Source organism: Coenobita brevimanus, chromosome 27, assembly GCF_032717465.1.
Source record: "Coenobita brevimanus isolate Jiangsu-jjx chromosome 27, ASM3271746v2, whole genome shotgun sequence".
In the NCBI taxonomy this organism is placed as follows: Eukaryota; Metazoa; Arthropoda; class Malacostraca; order Decapoda; family Coenobitidae; genus Coenobita; species Coenobita brevimanus.
In genome coordinates this window covers 35,737,078-35,757,054 of record NC_136980.1, presented here as the reverse complement: position 1 = coordinate 35,757,054, position 19,977 = coordinate 35,737,078, and the positions used below count along the sequence as shown (strand labels likewise).

General features: G+C 45.9%; 1 protein-coding gene across 1 annotated transcript in view; it reads right to left on the bottom strand.

Moving 5' to 3' along the window:
• LOC145394540 (uncharacterized) overlaps window positions 1–2,535 on the bottom strand; it is a 91,315-nt gene extending 88,780 nt beyond the window's left edge. The window contains exon 1 of the mRNA XM_080268375.1: window positions 2,460–2,535. Within this exon, the coding sequence (XP_080124501.1) occupies window positions 2,460–2,535 (76 nt within the window). The remainder of the gene's footprint in view (window positions 1–2,459) is intronic.
• Between the last annotated feature and the right edge of the window lie 17,442 nt (window positions 2,536–19,977).

Here is a 19,977-nt window from a genome sequence, read left to right as displayed (position 1 = left end):
TCACCACAACCACCATCACCATTATCACCACCACTACCACCACGACCACTATCACCAGTATCACCAACATCACCACTATCACCACTACCACTATAACCACAATCACCACCACTATCACCACCACTTCTACCTCCACAACCACCACATCCATTATACCACGACCACCACCATCACCACCAAAACCACCACTATCACCATCACCAACACCACCACCACTATCACCACCACCACCACCAACGCCACTGTCACCACCACTATCACCACCACCACCACAACCACCACCATCACCACCACCACCACAACCACCACCATCACCACCACCACCACCACACACTACAGGAAACAAGTACAAGCAAAAGGACTCGCTGCGCCTCAAGGTCACACCTCCCTCACTCCCTTGTCCTCCCTCGATCCTCCCTTTTCTGCCTGCCTGCTGCCTCCCTGTCTGACTAACTGGATGCCTGTCTGCCTTCTGCTTCCCTGTCTGCCTGTGCCCCCCTGTCTTCCTGCTGCCTAACTGTCTGCCTAAATGCATGTCCATCTGCCTGCTGCCAAACTGCATGCCTTTCTACATGCTGCCTTCCTGTCTGCCTGGTGCCTCCTTGTCTGCTACCTAACTGCCTGCCTGTCTGCCTGTTCCCCCCTCTGTCTTGCTGCCTAACTGCCTGATGCCATCCTCTTTTCCTGCTGCCTCCTTGTCTGTCTAACTGCACGCCTGTCTGCCTGCTGCTAACTGCATGCCCGTCTGCCTCTCTGCCAACCCCTTCCCTGAATGCTCCTCTCTCTCTCTCTCTCTCCTCATGATTGCAGGCCACACCCTAGCACAAGCAGTGTTGCCAAAGAATGTTTATAGATATCTGCTAAATTTGCCTCAATAGTGGTAAAAATCCGCTAAACTGGGTGAATTAAGCAAAATTCTGCTAGTTAGGACTAAAAAAATAACGGGGGAACCAAATAGAAAAGAAAATGGAATTGTATCGCTAGTGATTAAACTCGCTAGTTATAGCAAACAAAAAACGTCACTACTGCGTTTGTCACTGCTCCACAAGTCATTCTTTAAACAAACACCAAACACACTTGCTCCGTGTAATTATAAATCTCGTTACGTTGTTTCATCCCTAAATCTGATATAAAGAAATAAAAACTATTGCTTAAGATTAAGAGTGCTTAAGATTAAGAGTGCAAGCCTTTACACTTTGTTGCCAGTGCAGCGCTTTTCTTCTACATCGAGACATTTCCCTCCAGTTAACGACAGTTTTTCAATATTTAGCGTCAAGAAGTCTGCTTCCGTTACACACATCTGTACACAATTCTGAGAATATCGCCAAGTTTGATCATTTTATATGGCGATTTTATATATTTTTCTTATTATTTATGGCCTTTCTAGCGTGTTGAGGCTTTGCATTTAGCAAGTCACTATCAGCGTCCAACACATGACTCATTTCCTGCACGTCTCCCTCTGCCGCTGATACAAGGCTACCCACCTGTCTGGCACACGTCCACGGCAGCAGATGTGGCCAGTCATTACCAGAGATCAGATAAAAATGTTGTTATTTAGGCCATTTGAGGTACATCTCTACCAGAAACCATAATTTAGTTTTATTTTTTGAAAAAAATAAAAAAAACATGGAAAAAATATTTATGTACTTCTATTTTCCCGATCTCTGTTTATCACACTCTACGTGCCCCACCCCTTTGTCTCACACACACACACGTGTACCACCAACTGATCCACCATATACTATTTCTCCTTCTCTGCAGCAAAAAACAACTTACGTGATGGTGTTTGTAGCCAAGATGATCACACCTCCTTTCGTAAACACAGCCAGTATAACACTGACTCACTAACACCTCACGATCCTCATCACTCACTGGCCAGAGCTAAATATGCTAAGGCTGCTAAACAAGCTAACAAACAGCTACAGTTTTGTTCATGCATAAAGTTCCGGAAATTAGCGATAAAAATGGATAACATTTTTGGAATAAGGCCAACTGTTTAGTTGATCATACAGTCTGTACATGACCCTTATTTTTTTAAAGATAATAGTATATTTCCCTTACACTGACTTGGAAGCACAGGTGTTAGCGGCTATTGCTAGGTAGCGGAGTGCTTGATGAATGTTGCTGGTGTGTGGAAGATAGAACGAAGGACAGCAAGTGTTTGTAAGTGTAAATAGACATGTTTAATGTAGTGCTTGCTAGTACTGGCCTACAAATTCAGGATATTCACGGAGAATGGCAAGCCACAGGTTTTCCTTAATTAACCCTGTGATTTGGTCAGTCAGCGTCAGAAGGTGTGGGTTTGTGTAGGTAGCAGTTGGTGGACATTGCATTATGTAGTGATGCAGTGTGTGCCGCAGCTGCCCCACACACTGCACATGCTACTGGATCTTGTCTGGTAAAGTACCAATATTTATAAGCCAGTCTCAATCTCATCAGAACAGCGGCCTAAAGCCCACCTCTCTGGCCATAGGTTACAGCAGTATTCTCAGACACATTTACATAGTGAAGACAGGTAGTGCTGCCAATTGTCATGCTGTCATGGGGCTGTCTAGTAATACCAGGACTGTCTGTGTGGGCCCTTGTGGAAAGAAGACAGTCAGGGAGTCTTTTTGAAATGACAGAGTCCACGTACTGTGTGGGCGACTCCTACTCCCTAATGAACAGGCCACACCCACACCTGGTGCCATGTACACCCCCGTCACAATATATGTGTACAGTCTGGTGACCAACTATTGTCTCCAGCTGTGTCATGAAGTGGGATTTAAGGTCACAGGGCAGCCAATTGAGAGAGAGAGAGAGAATAATATACAAACAAATCAGTAGCCTACTGTTCTCTCTCTCTCTCTCTCTCTCTCTCTCTCAGTGCCATATAGCCACATTATGGCTTGGAGCTAGTTTTACATTATCCCTTCCTTCCTTTCTCTCTCTCTCTCTCTCTCGTCAGATAACTGAAACAGAAGAACGAGAACATGGACATTTCTGTAGGTCTGCTAGTGCCAACTGTACACTCTGCCACACTGCAAGCCAAAATAAAATACTATTACCAGCAAGTTATAAAATGGCCTGACGACAACAGTATCTGTGGAGAACAGCCAGACCTTTCATTCAGGCTGGGCACTGGGGCTATTGATGAGGCTGGCTTCCAAGAATGTGGACAACATCAGGGCTCACTTCTCAATACAACTGGTGTTGTGAGACTACTTCACGCCATGGCAAAGCAGATCCCAGATTTCAAAGACTCCATTAATTGGCAAAATGTAAATAAGGACTCGATACAGATCAACACAAAAATCTACTGAACCCAGACGAAAGGAAACAAGGGGCACCAGGCCTACCAACCCTCACCCCCTACCTCCCCCCTTCCCCCAACACACCGCCGCCACAAAGATGGCTGGGAGGGCGTGAGGGATGCCACAACCCACCACCTCGGAAAATGTGGCAACAGGCCTCCCCCATCACCCCTCCCTGACCCCCCACCACAAGGCACCTCACCAGGTGCGACGGCAGGTCTCCCCCCACCACCCCTCCGTGACCCCCCACTACGTCCCCAGGTCAAGGCGGCAGAAACGGCGAGACAGGAGGCAGGAAATGCCTGGGGCTACCCAAGGTCTAGGATTCACCCATCACAGCCTCCTCACCATGACATTGCTTCTTGGCCTACTCCCCACGACGCTTCCCCACACCCTCGTGAAGGCAAAGAAGCCTGGGTGATGACAGGACCCCACACCAGACAACACCCACACAGTAATAACCAGCACCATCATGTGGGTAACAAACAGAACGGCTCCACCTGTGGTTATAGCCGTGAGGAGTGGGATCAAGTGTACCAACCGTCTGGCCACACCTCACCTCACCCCACCCCAGTGTTGCCAGATGGTGCAGAGGAAATTTCAGGAGAAAATTGCCAAAAAATTCAGTAGATACAGGTAAAAATTCGGTAGACACACCAGTATATATATGCACCATATTGGTACTTAACATATATATTTCTGGAATTAATTTAATGAAATTAAGGAGAAGCTTTTTATATATTTAATATCTTATTACAATAGTTGGTGAAATATTACAAAACAAAATATAATTATCTTTATAAACTAAAAATTACAAAATCATTCTTTTATATGCAAATCAGAAGGAACCAAAGGCTAAGGAGCCCACAATTTTGCTCTCACTTAGAAATTAGCTTATTGAATAATTATTAATCACCATCATTTTGTTCACACAAAAAAATGAATATAATGAATCTCGAGTAGCTTCTTAACGACCGTAAATGACAGTAATTCGGACATCGGTTTTTTTTTTTTTTTTAGCAAAAATGAACTGATAAAGTAAGTCAGTATAGGCCATCGTTTACTTTAAAATATCCCCAAAACATATTATGATCTATTAAAACTTCTCACCTTTCAATTATGGCGAGGCACAACTGGGTACTCGTAAGATTTGTTGCACTAATGTCTATCTCCCTGCACCTCGTCTCGTCCTCAGCGCAACTGCCAACTGTAGTGCCGAATTTCTGACTGACTAGGAAAAGCAGGGCTGCCAAACATTATGTCAAGGCACTATACCGGTATTTACAAACAAAAAGCAATAGAAAAGCGTTGGATTCGATATTGGCAGCATTACTAACTAGTTAACCTTACAAACATAACATCCAAATAAATCAACAAAATATTTTGAGCCTTTAGGCCATTATATTAGGTCTCGTGGATGTGTGTTCCTCATTGTCTGCAACTCATCCCCGAGCGTTCAGTTTCGTCGCCTTCCTGTACACACCAACGTGTTTAATACGAACGGGTGGCAGTCGGCAGTGGCACACGTACAGAAAACGTCACAGCACCGGCCATCCAGTCCTCCCTCACTCCTCCCCTGGGCCTCTCTTCCTCCCTCCCTCTCTCTCTCTCTCTCTCTCTCTCTCTCTCATATTTAGCTTTTAAGGATTTTCAGCTGCCGGAAAGCATAATTTCTGTAGATTTTCTGGAGAACCTTTCAAAATTCAGTAGATTAGAGCAATAATTCGGTATTTCTTGAGATCCATCAGAAATTCAGTAGATCTCACGATATTTCGGTAGATCTGGCAACACTGCCCCACCCTACACTCCCAGCCACCTCACTCACACTGCCACGCCTACACCCAACCCCGTTACACTGAACCCCGATCCCATGGCAAGCATGGCTGCTACAACTGTGGTGAATACAATCATCATCAATCACGCTGTAGATTCCACCACAAAATACAGTGCAGATTATGTCACAAACTAGGTCATAGAAGCCGCTTATGCAAATACTACAGTACATAGAGGTGTGGCGAAGAAGGTCTAGCCGACAGAGTATCATCTAACGTAAAAGATAAACTTAGAACATATTAACGCTCGGTCCTTACAACCTAATTTAAACGAAATCAAACATTTAATTAAGGAACGACAAACAGACATTCTCTGTATCAGTGAAGCCTGGTTACTTCCCCACACTCATGTACGTAGACGGAGAGGTAGAGAAAAAAAATGTAATGTATTTTAATCATCTTTTAATCCGCTTTTGAAGCTAAATATAGGTATCAAATAATTGTCACTACATCGGATGACTGGATGGTACCTACTGGATATACAGATTGGAAGGTAGAAAGACAGGTTGAGAAAATAAATACTGATGCCTTTTACTCATCTTTTAATCTATTTTTGCAACTATATATATCGATATGTATCTACCGTATCAAGTATCACTACATCAAGTGAGTGGATGGTACCTACATGATAGATAGATAGAAAGACAGACAGACAGGTAGATAAAATAAATACTGATTCCTGTTAACCAACTTTTGATCTATTTTTGCAACTATCTATACCGGTATGTATCTCTAATAAATGTCACTACATCAGGTGAGTGGATGGTTCCTACCTCACAGACAGAGATGGTAGAGAAAATAAATAGTGATGCCTTTTAATCATCTTTTTATCTATTTCTGCAATTAACCATAAGAATCAATCTAATAAATGTATCACTGCACTGGGTGAGTGGATGGTACCTCCTAGATAGATAGATAGATAGATAGATAGAGGGTATAGAGACTTGTAGAGAAAATAAATATTGATGTCTTTTACTCATCTTTTAATATATTTTTGCAACTACTGTAGCTATCTGCTAATATCTACTACATCTACTACTACATCGGTGAGTGGATGGTACCTACTGGATAGGAAGATAGGTCTGTAGACAGACAGGTGGAGAAAATGAATTTCATCTCTTTTAATAACTTTTAATCGATTTTCGAAACTATTTTTAACTAATTAAACTACTACTTCATCGGGTGAGTGGATGGTACATACTATGTAGACAGACAGGTAGAGAAAATGAATTTTCATTACTTTTAATAACTTTTTAATATATTTTTGAAACTGTTTTTATCTAACAAGCTTATTACTTCATCGGATGAGTGGATGGTACCTACTAAGTAGATATTCAGTAGATAGACAGGCAGGCAGACAATATAAATATTGATGCCTTTAAATAAATTTTTAAATTATTTTTGCAGTTCTCTATATTTATGTATCTAATAAATCTATCACTACATCAGGCGAGAGGATGGTACCTACTAGATAGATAGATAGGTAGGCAGACAGACAGGTAGACAAAATAAATATTGATGCCATTTAACCAACTCTTAATCTATTGTCGCCTGTATCTACATGTATCTATCTAACAGATCTATCACTACATCGGGTGAGTGGATGGTACCTAAGAGAGGTAGGTAGGTACTCGGTAGGTAGTCAGACAAGTAGGTAAAATAATGATGTCTTTTAATCAAGATTTAATCTATTTGTGCAACTAACTACCGGTATGCGTATCGGATAAATTTATAATTACATTGGTTGAGTGGATGGTACCTAGTAAATAGATAGATAAGATACTAGACAGAGAAGTAAAGAAAATCAATATTAATGTCTTTTGATAAACTTTTACTCTTGCATCTATCTATATGTATCTAATTAATGTATCACTACATTGGGTGAGTGGATGGTAACTCCTAGATAGATAAACAGAAGGTATAGAGACAGGTACGTTGAAAATAAACTCTGATGCCTTTTAATCAACTGTTAATCTGTTTTTTTCAGCTATATATATTTATCCAATAAATATATCACTACATAGGGCGAGTGGACGGTACCTACTAGGTAGATAGACAGTAGGTCAACAGATAGAGAAAATAAATACTGACGACTTTTAATTAATTTTTATTACATTTTTGCAACTATATATATGTACCAGTTTAATAAATTTATCACTACATCGGAAGAGGGGATGGAAGTCATGGACAAAAGTCCTGCAACCGGCCGTAGACGCGCACTTACCATGAGGAATGATGGCTAAGTTATCCACTGGATGGCTCAGCTACTTGGACACAACTCGAGAACAGAATCGAACAACGCTGTGAATTCAAGAAAAATGTGCCATCTTGTATACGACGCATTACCCGGAGGCAGCAAATAAAGACACGCATACGAAGAAAAATGCTGTTTGTTGTGAGAATACCTTTGTGTAATTATAAGACGTGTGGACAAAGATGATGCTTTACTTGTGATACTCGTCCATATAGTATATATTGACAGGAATCATGACTCTTCCATCAGTTTATCATGCAGCGGCTGGGGGAATGTAATGATGCATGATTAATAACAGTTTATTAAATATGTGTATGGATTATGCCATACAAATTACAGCTTTTTGTTTCATCGTCCTTTGAATATGTTACAGCATTATCGTGTAGCACCGGATCACTAGGAAATGAACTACAAATACCATTTTTTTTTAAATACCCGCCACGGCCGGACCACCCACCCCACCACCAAGCCACTACCACACCGCCACCCCAGGAGGACGGCGGGGTTATTGACCCGGAACAAGAGGGTCACCGGGACACTCCTGTCCTGAGTCCCTCTTCCCCGCAACTGTCCCAACACCAAGTAAGCGGGAAGAGACAACGACCCTGCGAGCGGGGCAGCCTTCACCAGAATCGGGGTGGGACTGAACTAGATTCAGCCCCAGGTGACACCGCGTTCACGGCCACTGTACGTGACAGGGAAGGAGCGGCCACTGTACGCCCTTCAGTTACCTTCCGAGGGGCAGGCAGGCCCAAGGCTACGGCCAAAGTACGTACCAGGGTAGATAGACCCTTGGCTACGGCCTCAGTACATACTGGAGAGGGTGCGGCCTCTGTGCACCCCTCTCCTGCTTTTCCCTCCTACGGGAGCAACACCGTGTTCACGGCCACTGTACGTGACGGGGAAGGAGCGGCCACTGTATGCCCTTCAGTTGCTTCCCACAGGGCGGATAGGCCCACGGCTACAGCCGCTGTACGTACCAGGGTAAGTAGACCCAAGGCTACGATGGGAAGAGCAAGACGTACTGACGACGGAGAAGTCGTCAGGATGACCAAAGGATCTTGCAGACCACACGGGAGAGACCCATGATGTTATCTGTGCAAATAACTAGAGAACTGCAGCTGCCCTGTCACCACCGCGCCACACATCGATGCCTACATCATGGAGAATTTCATTGTTATGTCCCAGCTGTTAAGGAAACCTTGACTACCGCTCACACAGAGGCACAACTGGGATTTGCATTACAATACCTGCCCATGGACGTAGAATTCTGGAAAACCACTATATTCAGTGATGAAAAGGTATTCACCTCTGTAGAGGCTGGTGAAACACAGTGCTGGCGACCCCCTAATACAAGATACCGTCCTGAGAGCATCAATGAGATAAGGATGAAATACCTGCCACCGCCAGACCAGCCACCCCACCACCAAACCGCGGCCTCACCACCACCCCAGGAGGACACCACGGAGGGCCGGGTTACCGGGAGGTCAACCCGGGGCAAGAAGGACATCGATGCCCCCCTGTCCTGAGTCCCTCTAACCCTCAACCACCTCAACGGAAACTACGCCGGCGGAAGACACGACCCTGCGGGTGGGACAGCACTCACCAGGTAAGGGGTGGGACTGATCCAGAGTCAGTCCCAAGCAACACCACGGTATTGCCTCAGTGCATACCAGGGAGGGTTCGGCCACTGTACGCCCCTCAGTTGTACCCTTGTAGCGCCGCCACATCAGCCACTGTACGTGTAGGGGAAGGTTCGGCCACTGTACGCCCTTCAGCTACAGCCACCTCTGGAGAAGGCCTCGGAGTGTCAGCTATTGAGTGCACTCCGACTGGCAGAAAGAGCAGCGGAGTGTCAGCTATTGAGCGCACTCCGACTGGCAGAAAGAGCAGCGGAGTGTCAGCTATTGAGCACACTCCGACTGACAGAAAGAGCCTCGGAGTGTCAGCTATTGAGCGTACTCTGATTGGCAAGGGTCTCGGAGTGTCAGCTATTGTGCGCACTCCGATTGGCAAAGACCACGGAGTGACAGCTATTGAGTGTACTCCGACTGGCAGGGAGCAGAGGAGTGGAACCGCGATATCGGCCACTGTATGTGTCGGGGAGGGTTCGGCCACTGTACGCCCCTCATCCACTACCTCTTCCTGCTACGGGAGTAACACCGCCACATCGGCCACTGTACGTGTGGGGGAAGGATCGGCCACTGTACGTCCTTCTGTTCCTTTCCATGGAGCAGGCAGAACCGCGGTATCAGCCACTGTACGTGCCGGGGAGGATGTAGCCATTGTGCACCCCTCATCTGCCTCTTCCTCCTTCGGGAGCAGCACCGCCACATCGGCCACTGTACGTGTGGGGGAAGGATTGGCCACTGTACATCCTTCAGCTGTAGGCCCTGGAGATCACGGAACCGCCACATTGGTCACAGTACGTGTGGGAGAAGGATCAGCCACTGTATGTCCTTCATCTGTGATCTCTGAGGTCTTCCCAGAGAAGGAGGTCCCTTGCGCGGCCGGCCTTTCACCTCTCGGCTGCATGGGACGCCCCTCTCTTACTCCCTCCAGGTGTGGTTCCCCCAAGGTACTACCAGAGTGGTGGCGCAGCCCTGTGTCAGCCCTGTCACCTACCCCTGGTCGGTCCCGGTCTCTGACGGACGCCGGAAAGAAGAGGTGCTGCAGTCTGCCCCTGACGGCGCCCTTCACTAAAGGCGACCGCAGCACCCAGGCTCCCAGACCGGGCCGGCAGGCCCCAGAATCCAGCCACTTGAGTTCTACTCCCCCAAGACTCTCTGTCCGGAAGAAGAGGCGACAGGCCCGCCTCCTGCAGCTGTTCGGCCCCAGTCCAGAGGGCCGCCCTCCAGGTCGAGGCCCCGAGTCCAGAGGGCCGCCCTCCAGGTCGAGGCCCCGAGTCCAGAGGGCCTCCCTGCACCCCACCGATGAGGCTCCACCACGAGGGCCTCTCAGGTCGAGGCCCCCAAAAGGGAGAGCCTCCCTGCACCCCCCTGACGAAGGAACCCCGGGCAGGGACGCCCCTACGGGCAGTCCACTGTCTCCTGCAGGAGGGCTCCCCAGTAGAGCCCCCTCCCACGCCCGGGCGCCACTTGTGTTAAGCCCCAGGAAACAAGGGCCAGTAGTGACTTAAGTGTATCTCCTGTGACAGAGAAAAACTACGGAGACGGGAGTGAACAGTGACAGTGAAAGAGTGAGGCCAGAATAATATTAGTAACACAGTGATTTAAAATACCCAAGCAGAACAAGACCAGTGAACTCCGACATAGAACCTGGGTACAGAGAAAAGCCAAAATACAGTGAAAAGCGTCCCCGCGACTAAGTGCTTCCTCGAGTGTCACGGCTCGTGCTATAATCCATTATAGTAATACTCACTCTCTTGACCCTTGGCCCACTCCACCCATAGTGCATCAGGTCGAGATTATTAAATACACATTTTGCCTACAGACACAATACGGGTATATTGAACTTACGATCCACCAGCGAGATATAATTACAGAACTCTACCCGCTGCCTGTGCTGTGTGTGCTATATGTTATTGTGAAGTTAACTCTGTAACCCTGTCCCTATCATATCTTGTAACTCTTTGTTTGTATTGTCACGGTGTATTGAAATAAGCTAATAGATGTGTTAAAGTGTACTGCCTAGTTTTTATGCCCTGTTCCTTGTTGAGTGTTTTATTTCCGGTCCGGACAGAGGACCCCGCCCAGTCGCGAGCGTTTTTGGCGCGAGAAGTCGAGCTATAACGCCTCGCACAACAAAGGAGATGCGACAGAACGCGGTGTCATTTTGGGAGTGGATGTGGGCATATGGACCAGGTGAACTAGTGAAAAAAGAAGGACGTTTTAACAGCTAACAGTACATTCAAATACTAGAGGAAGTGTTGATTCCAACTGTAAGAGCAATGGCTATCCCTCATCCAATGCTCATAAGGTTTGTTCGTGATAACTCCTTTGTTAACTGTAGCAAGTCGGTGCGGGATTGGTTGAGTGCACACCCCGAGTTAGATGTAATTGACTGGCCTACAAAGGGGTGTGACATCAACTCAGTAGAAAATATGTAGGCTATTATGTGCAGAGACTGGGACGTAGGAGACGAAAGGAGTGTGGATGCTATAGAAATGAAAGCTCGCAAGGTGTGGGACAGTGTGCTGCGGCACCCAAATATCTGCTCCAATCTCGCAGAGTTTATTCCTACCATGATACGTGAAGTTGTGGATGCGTGTGGTGGGTGGACATCACAGTAATGATGTATTTTGGAGGTTGCATTGTAATTATTGTAAAATACCTGCCGCCGGACCACCCACCCCGCCACCCCCCACCCCACCAATGGGCCGCTACCACACCATCACCCCAGGAGGACACAACGGTGGGGCTAGTGACCCAGGTCAAGAGGATCACTGGGACACTACTGTCCTGAGTCCCTTTTCCCCGCAACTACCCCAACACCAGGTGACCGGAAAAAGGCAACGACCTTGCGGGCGGGACAGCCATTGCCAGAATTGGGGTGGGACTGAACAAGATTCAGTCCCAGGTAACACCATGTCGACGGCCATTGTTACCACCTCAAGGGCAGGAGGCCCAAGGCTACAGCCAGAAGTGTGCACCAGGGTAAGGAGACCCTCGGCTACGGCCTTAGTGTACACCGGAGAGAGAGTTGCCTCTGTGCATCCCTCTCCCGCTGTTCTATCCTACGGGAGCAACACCGCGCCGACGGCCACTGTACGTGGCGGGGAAGGAGCGGCCACTGTACGCCCTTCGGTTGCTTCTCTACGGGAAGATCAGCTCCCGGCTACGGCCAAAGTACATACCAGGGTAGAGAGGCCCTTGGCTACGGCCTCAGTATGTACCGGAGAGGGCGCGGCCTCTGTGCACCCCTCTCCTGCTTTTCCCTACTACAGGAGCAACACCGCACCGACAGCCACTGTACATGGCGGGGGAGGAGCGGCCACTGTACACCCTTCAGTTGCTCCTCGTACGATGGGTAGGCTTACGGCCACAGCCACAGTACGTACCAGGGTAAGGTGACCTGAGGCTCTGGCTTCTGTACATACCGGAGAGGACACGGACTCCATGTATCCTTCTCCTGCCTTTTCCCCCTGTTGGAGCCCTTCGTCACCATCCGGGAGTGTTGCCCCGGAGGTGTCCCCAGAGTGGTGGCAAGGCCCGATACTGGCCCTACCTCCTACCCCTGGGAAATCTCTGTTCCTGCCGGACACCAGACAGAGACGGTGCCACAGCCCAACCATGTCGGCGCCTCTTCCTATAGGCGACCGCAGTCCCAGGACCCCCAGGCCCAACCAGCAGACTGCAAACGAGGGCAACCCAGGCTCACTCACCCCAAGGAGCCAGAGGCGACAGGACCGCCTCCTCCAGCTGTTTGGCCCCAGTCCCGAGGGCCATCTCTCAGGTCGAGGCCCCCAGACAGTAGGGCCTCCCTGCACCCCACCAACGAGGCTCCAGTACAAGGGCCTCCTCTCAGGTCGAGGCCCTCAGACAGGAGGGCCTCCCTGCACCTCACCGATGACCAGGACCCGGGCAGTGACTCCCCTGCGGGCAGTGTATTGCCCTCTGCAGGCAGGGTCCCCCTAGGGCCCTCTCCTCACGCCCGTACTACAGAGTGATCTCTACCCAGGATACACGGGTAAATAGTGACGCCCCTTGTACCGAGAACAAACCAGGGGAAATAACAGTGAACAGTGACCGAATGAAGACCAGTGTAAAGCCAGTGACAGTTACTATTAATCTATAAGAACCCGATACCCTGCAGAACAGAAAATAACTTAAACCCTCAGTAAGACAACTTATAGTAATTGTGTGAGTCCCAAATAAAAGAACTTTCAGTAACTATGAACGGAGACTAGGGTGCGCGGGCAAGTCAAAAGTCTGTGTATAAGTGCCGCCGCGACTAAGTGACTACATCAAGTGTCGCGATCCGCACCCTGTCCCATTTATACTGTAGTAGCATTCCCTCCCCTGGACTCTTAATCTTGTTCATTCCCCTTGCATCCAATTGAATATATATTCTGCCTAAAGATAAAATACGGGTATCGATACATATAGTTCATAACATTAGCGTACATGCATTATACCGTGTTTTAAATGTGACTGTGCAATGTGGTGTCAAAGGCTAACTCTGTGTCCCTGTCTCCTGTATATCAAATATCCCTCTGTGTTGTATTGTAACGGTGTAGAATTAAGGCAATAGATGTGTTAGGGTGTACTGCCTGGTTTTTATGTCCTGTTCCTTTGTGGGTGCTTTACTTCCGGTCCGGAAAGAGGACCCCGCTCAGTCGCTGGTGTTTTTAGGACGAGGAGTCGACCTAAAAACACTCAGCATAACAGTTTTATTTGTCTGCCACGTACTGTGTTGTAATATCTGCTGTTTTTGTCCTGTGTCTGACTGTGGTAATATACGTGTAAAGGTTATTGCCTGGAGTTTTTGTGTCCTACCTCTCTTTATTGCACTAAGCCCCGGTCTCGAAAGAGGACCCCGCTACACGTTAGGTGTTCTAGGACTGAGGAGTCGGGCCTTTTGCACCTAGCATTACACTGTGCTTACTGTATATTACCTCATTTGCATTGAGTAAATCGAAAAATGTATAATGACGTGGCGCGACACTATGTACGGGAACGTTGTTTGCGGGGTGTCTTGTAGACAAAAGGGGAGGAGGAGGAGGAGGAGGAGAAAAGCAAACAGCAACAGACCTTATGGTCCTTTCGAGGCTGCTTGTTACAGAGAAAACTATGACTACAAGATCTAACTCTACATGCTGAAGGATAAGGATAGTAAAGCAAGAAGGCTCCCCCCACCACCAAACCCTCCAGGAAAAAGTGAGAAAAAAACACCATGCAGCTTGGAAAAACTGACATGGAAATTTCATAGGAAATACTGGAAAGGAAAAGTCACATTCTATAATACGAGTACTTTGTCTATAAGATACCCGACTGAGTAACCTGAAAGAGAAAGTAATCAAATAAACTAATAGTTACAGCATGACATTATAAACCGGTACATTGAGTTAATGGGAAGTCTGTGGACATAACGTGGAAACTACACACTGCACAGGAGGAGGAGGAGGAGGAGGGCGCAGGCTTGGGAGGGGTGCATCGGAGGGCCGAGAGGGCGCACATCGTGAGGGTCGGAATTTTACCAGCAATTCCATCAGTTCCTAAGGATTTAATAAAAAATAATAATAATAATAACTTAGATGTTGGGTTATAATTTCCCATATTTGTCCGACAGGGTTAGGTTATGATTGACAAAAGTAGGCCAGCAGGGTTAAGATTACAAAACGCTCCCACAGGGTTAAGTCGCACCAAGTAGGTTAGGTTTTGCAATCTGGGTGATAAATAACTTGCATGTTGGGTTATGATTTCCCAAATTTGCAGTTAGTAAATTTAGGTTTGTTGTATCCCTTGTTACATGGTACAGCATCCTTTTAGAAGTCAACATTACGAGTATGTGTAGAGTACAACTCTCATGTGTGGGGAGGCTTCCCATATACAGCTCTTCTCAATAGGGTGGAGTCAAAGGCTATTCATCTCATTAACTCTCCTCCTCTTACTGGCTCCCTTCAACCTCTGTCTCTTTGCCGCACTGTTGCCTCTTTATCTCTTTTCTATCGCTACTTCAATGGTCACTGCTTCTCTGAACTGTCTGCTTGCATCCCTCCACCTCTTCAACGGGCGCGTAGCACCTGTCTAGCAACAAACTCTCATCCCTTTTCTGTCTAACTCTCTAATGCAAGAGTTAACCATTACTCCCAGTCCTTCATTTATGCAACAGGTCAATTCTGGAACGGTCTCCCTCTGTCTGTATTTCCTACTTCCTATGATCTTCAGTCTTTCAAACACGGTGTGTCCAGGCATCTCAAAATGAGTGGATCTTGAATTTGGCTCTCTTTTGTATTATTTTTGTTTTTTTCTTGGAAGGAAAGGTTTGTGGGCTCAGCCTTTGGTTCCTTCTTCCTTGCATTAAAAAAATAGAAAATAAAAAACCAGCAAGGAGGCTGATAAAAATTCGGCTACATAGCAGCTGGAAGTGACGAAGAATATCTTGTGAACTGCAGATGTAATGGTTTTGAACAAGTTTTGAAAGATGCTGCTGAGATTGCCAAGGACCTGGATGTATCCCCAAAATTTGGGCCAGAGCTAGTCAGAAACGGGAGGAAGAAACAACAGTCTGATGATGAAACCCAGGATGAGACACCAGAAAATCTATCTATCTATTGCCAGACGCCTCAATCCCGTTTGGGGTGGCCACAAACAAATCACCTCCAAGTCGCCCTGTCCTCCGCCATTTCACTGCCCTGCTCCCAACTCACACACCCCTCTCTCATATACCTCTCCACCCCATCCCTCCATCTCATCCTCGGCCTCCCCCTCCCTCTTCCCCCCTCCGCCTCACTCACATACACTCTCTTCGTCAATCTCTCGCCCTCCATCCTCTCCACATGGCGAAACCACCTCAGTGTGTTCCTCATAACGCTTCTTATCACATCCACATCCACACCACAACGCTCCTTTATATCCTCATTCGTCAGCCTGTTTCTCCATGTGACTCCACAGGCTCCTCTTGAATAACTCATTTCCACTGCTCTCACTCTTGACTTGTGTCCTTCCAACAACGTCCAAGCTTCACTTCCATACGTTAGAGTTGGTATCACAATATTGTCATGTAGTAACTTTTTCACTTCCATGCTCACTTCCCTGTGTCTTATCACTGCTTTCAAAGAACCAGCAACCTTTCTTCTCTGCTGTACCCTTCCAAGCACTTCACCCTCCAAACCTCCATCCTTACTCATCACACTACCCAAGTACTTAAACGTACTCACATTTTCCAGTTCCTCACCATCCAACCTCGCTGTACATTCACTGACTTCATCTCTCTCAAAGACCATCACTTTACTCTTCCCTACATTCACAAAATCCAAAGCAATAATTCCGAGTAGGTTTTTACTATGCTGTTCTGGACATTGCCATACATTTTGTTGAAGAAAGATTCGAACAGCTGCGCCAGTACAATTCGGTGTTTGGTTTCTTATATGATATTTACGGTTTGAGACTGCAATGTACTGAAGACTTACTGAATGACTAAAGAATTTGGAAAAATCATTAATGCACAACGGGAGCAAGGATACTGACGCTGAGGATCTGTGCCGTGAACTGGGAGCAATAGCTCGTAGGCTTTCAGAATCCATGCTGCCACAAGAAGTACTTCGCTTCATTTTGGTACAGAAACTTCTGGATAACGTACCATATGCAGCAGCAGCACTGAGGATCCTACTGACGCTTCCCAAATCTGTCGCAAGTGGAGAACATAGTTTCTCCAAACTCAAGCTCAAAAATTTATATTCATTCGACAATGCAGGAAAAAAAGATTGGCTGTGTTGGCGACGATCTCAAAAGAACATTCACATGCATTTGGCTGAATTGGTCAAGATATTTGCTAAAGAAAAATCACGTAAGGTGAAATTTTAGAGCATGTTCTGTGGACCTGCGTACTGTACTGGTTTGTGTATGTCTACTGGGAAAAAAAAAATAATAACAGTTTTGTGTTTGATGTTTTATTTTTTATCTGACACATCCACTCTTCAAACAAAAGTTGGCTTTTTTTTCAGGGGGTGGGAGCCACAAGAAGGTGGTCTTGCCTAGGGCACCATATAATCTTGCACCGGTGCTGAGCACCAGCTAGCGTACTCTCCTTCCTTGTCACTCTACTTTCCACTTCATTTGCACATTTTCCTCTCTTTTCTATCACTGTACCCAGGTATCTGAACTCTCTCACCAATTCCAGTCTCTCTCCATTCACTATTACATCACACTGGGATTCACCTTCTCTCTCAGTAACTATCACTTTACTCTTTTCTACATTTACTCTCAAGGCACGATGTTCACAGACATCAGCCAAACTCTACACTAGCCTACCAAGTTCTTGTCCGGTACTTGCAAGCAGTACTGCATCATCAGCATACAACAAATTTGAGATATTCCATCTATCACCATTCATTACCAATGCCATCCCTCTCTCCATTACTTGAGTTTTTACTTCTCTCATCACCCCATCCATATATGTATTGAACAACCACGGGGACATCACACAACCTTGTCTCACACCCACACCAATTGTGAACCATTCACTTAGATGCCCATTTACCCTGACACATGCTTCACTATCATCATAAAAACTCTTGACAGCACCTAGCAGCTTACCATCTACATCATACATGTGCAAAACCTTCCACAATCCCTCTCTGTCTACTTAGTTGTATACTTATTCCAGATCCATGAATGCCTTAAACACCTCATGGTCCTTCTCACAAGCCTTCTCCACTATCTGTCTCACTGCAAATATTTGATGCACACATCCTCTGCCACTCCTAAAGCCACCCTGTTCATCACTCACTAGGACTTCTGATATCTCTCTTACTTTCTCTATAATAATTCTTCCATATACCTTCCCTACCACACTCAATAAACTTATGCCATGATAATTCTTGCACTCACTTCGCTCACCTTTATTTTTGTACAGGGGTACAATCACAGCCTTTTTCCATTCTCTTGGCACAGTTTCACTCATCCATGCCTTCTCACATATCTCCAACAAGCACTTCATTCCACTCTCTTCACTACACTTAAGCATCTCTCCATACACCTCATCAACCCCAGCTGCTTTCCCATTTTTCAGCCGCTTCACAGCACTCTTCACCTGTGCGAGTGTCACGTTTCCTGGCACTGCATTCCTTCTCTGCACACACCCCAAACCAATCATGTTTACACCTGCTCTGCTCTCTCTATTCCCAATCATCAGGCTTTCAAAATATTCTTGCCATCTGGTCCTTATTTCATCCCCACGGGTTAACAATCTACCACGTACATCCTTCACACTTTCACATTTCTTTCTGCTGTCACTTCTACATTTCCACACCTCTTTCCAGAATAACTTCCTATTTTCAGAGTAATCTGCATTCACAATTCAATCATACCCTCTGATTATACTGGTATGCCTTCATATTATGATGCATTTAGCTGGATGTAAGATGTTCATATCATACTGCACATCTCCAACTGCATGGTAATTTGGGCAAAAAAAATACGTGCCCATTGAAAGATGTGCATCACAAACATATAATGCGCTAATGCCCTTAAGGGTGACATCTCTTACTTGATTTTTCCTTATAGTTTCCGTAGCATATTTGACATTACTGATCTCAGCACCCAGCTTGTCCTCTACCTTGCAGTTAAAGTACCTCCCCTTCCCCCAAAAGATAAATATGAAGGAAAACTTGACGCAAAAGCACTGTAAAAACTGTGTTCTCTTAGACCTGGCCCAGTATATTGAAAACACTGAAACAGCACTCACTACAAGGTGGAGTACTTGCTATGTGCTGAGACCCCATTATCTTATATTAAAATGTCATTAAAAAAGGTAAGTTGCTGCCCATATACAGCAACAATACATGCATGAAAAATGCTATCCTGTACAGATGTTGTGCAGGATATAGTGCACCTTGCTGCCCAGTTTATTGCGTACTAAATGATTGCCCTGTCCTGCTATACAACTATCAAGTGAACAGCCCTGTCCTAATTCAGTGCACCATCGATATAGCCAACTAATTGGTACCAAAACACCATACTGTTCAGTATTTTCCCAGGTGTTGTGGCTCTTACCAAACAAAGATCGTCAAATACAGAGCATCGTTTGGCCGTACTCTCTTACACAATAACATGCAGCTGGGTCTAAATGGTTCTTATTCTCAATAAATGCTCTATTTACTAATATGTTTATTCTTACCTTTCAGGAAGGTATAGCACTGCATATAAAGACTGCAAGTAGGCCTTGAATAAAGCTATGTTCATTTGTCATTCAGTATTTAAAATAAAGTATGGGTAAAGAAAACTCACATGTACATTAACTGTTACATTACAGTAAACACTACATATCAGAGAATAGCAAACAGTACAGAACAGCTGCATGTACATTAAACCACACAAACCTGCATTCCACCACTGGCACAAACGGTCACTGAAAACCACCACAATCCTGCACTATACTGTACACTGCCTATACACTACTGTACATTTGTTGTCTGTGTGCAAGTGAATTCACAATGGAAGAACTGGCATTTTTAAGAAACAAAAGACCAGATTATTATTATTATTATTATTATTATTATTATTATTATTGGCACCTGTCTGGTGGTTTAGTAGGTCATTAAGGCGCTCCAATCGGATTGAGCCTGTGCAAGTTTATATCCAAGAGGTGGTTGGGGTTTATTGCTCACGTAATGCCACTCAGGGATGAGTGAGGCTGGCCACTCTCATCTTAAATGTCAGGACCAACTTGCCAAGCCCCGGGCTCCCACGCCTCTCATTGGGCAACACAGGACTGGATGATGGATGGATGGATGGATGGATGGATGGATGATTTATTATTATTATTATTATTATTATTATTATCATTATTATTTTTATTTTTTTATTTTTTTTATTTTATTATTATCATTTAGGGGGAAAGTATGGGCAAACTCAATATACAGTCATGGTCATAAATAATCACCTATCCTCCAGTACCCCGTGCCTCAGGCTGG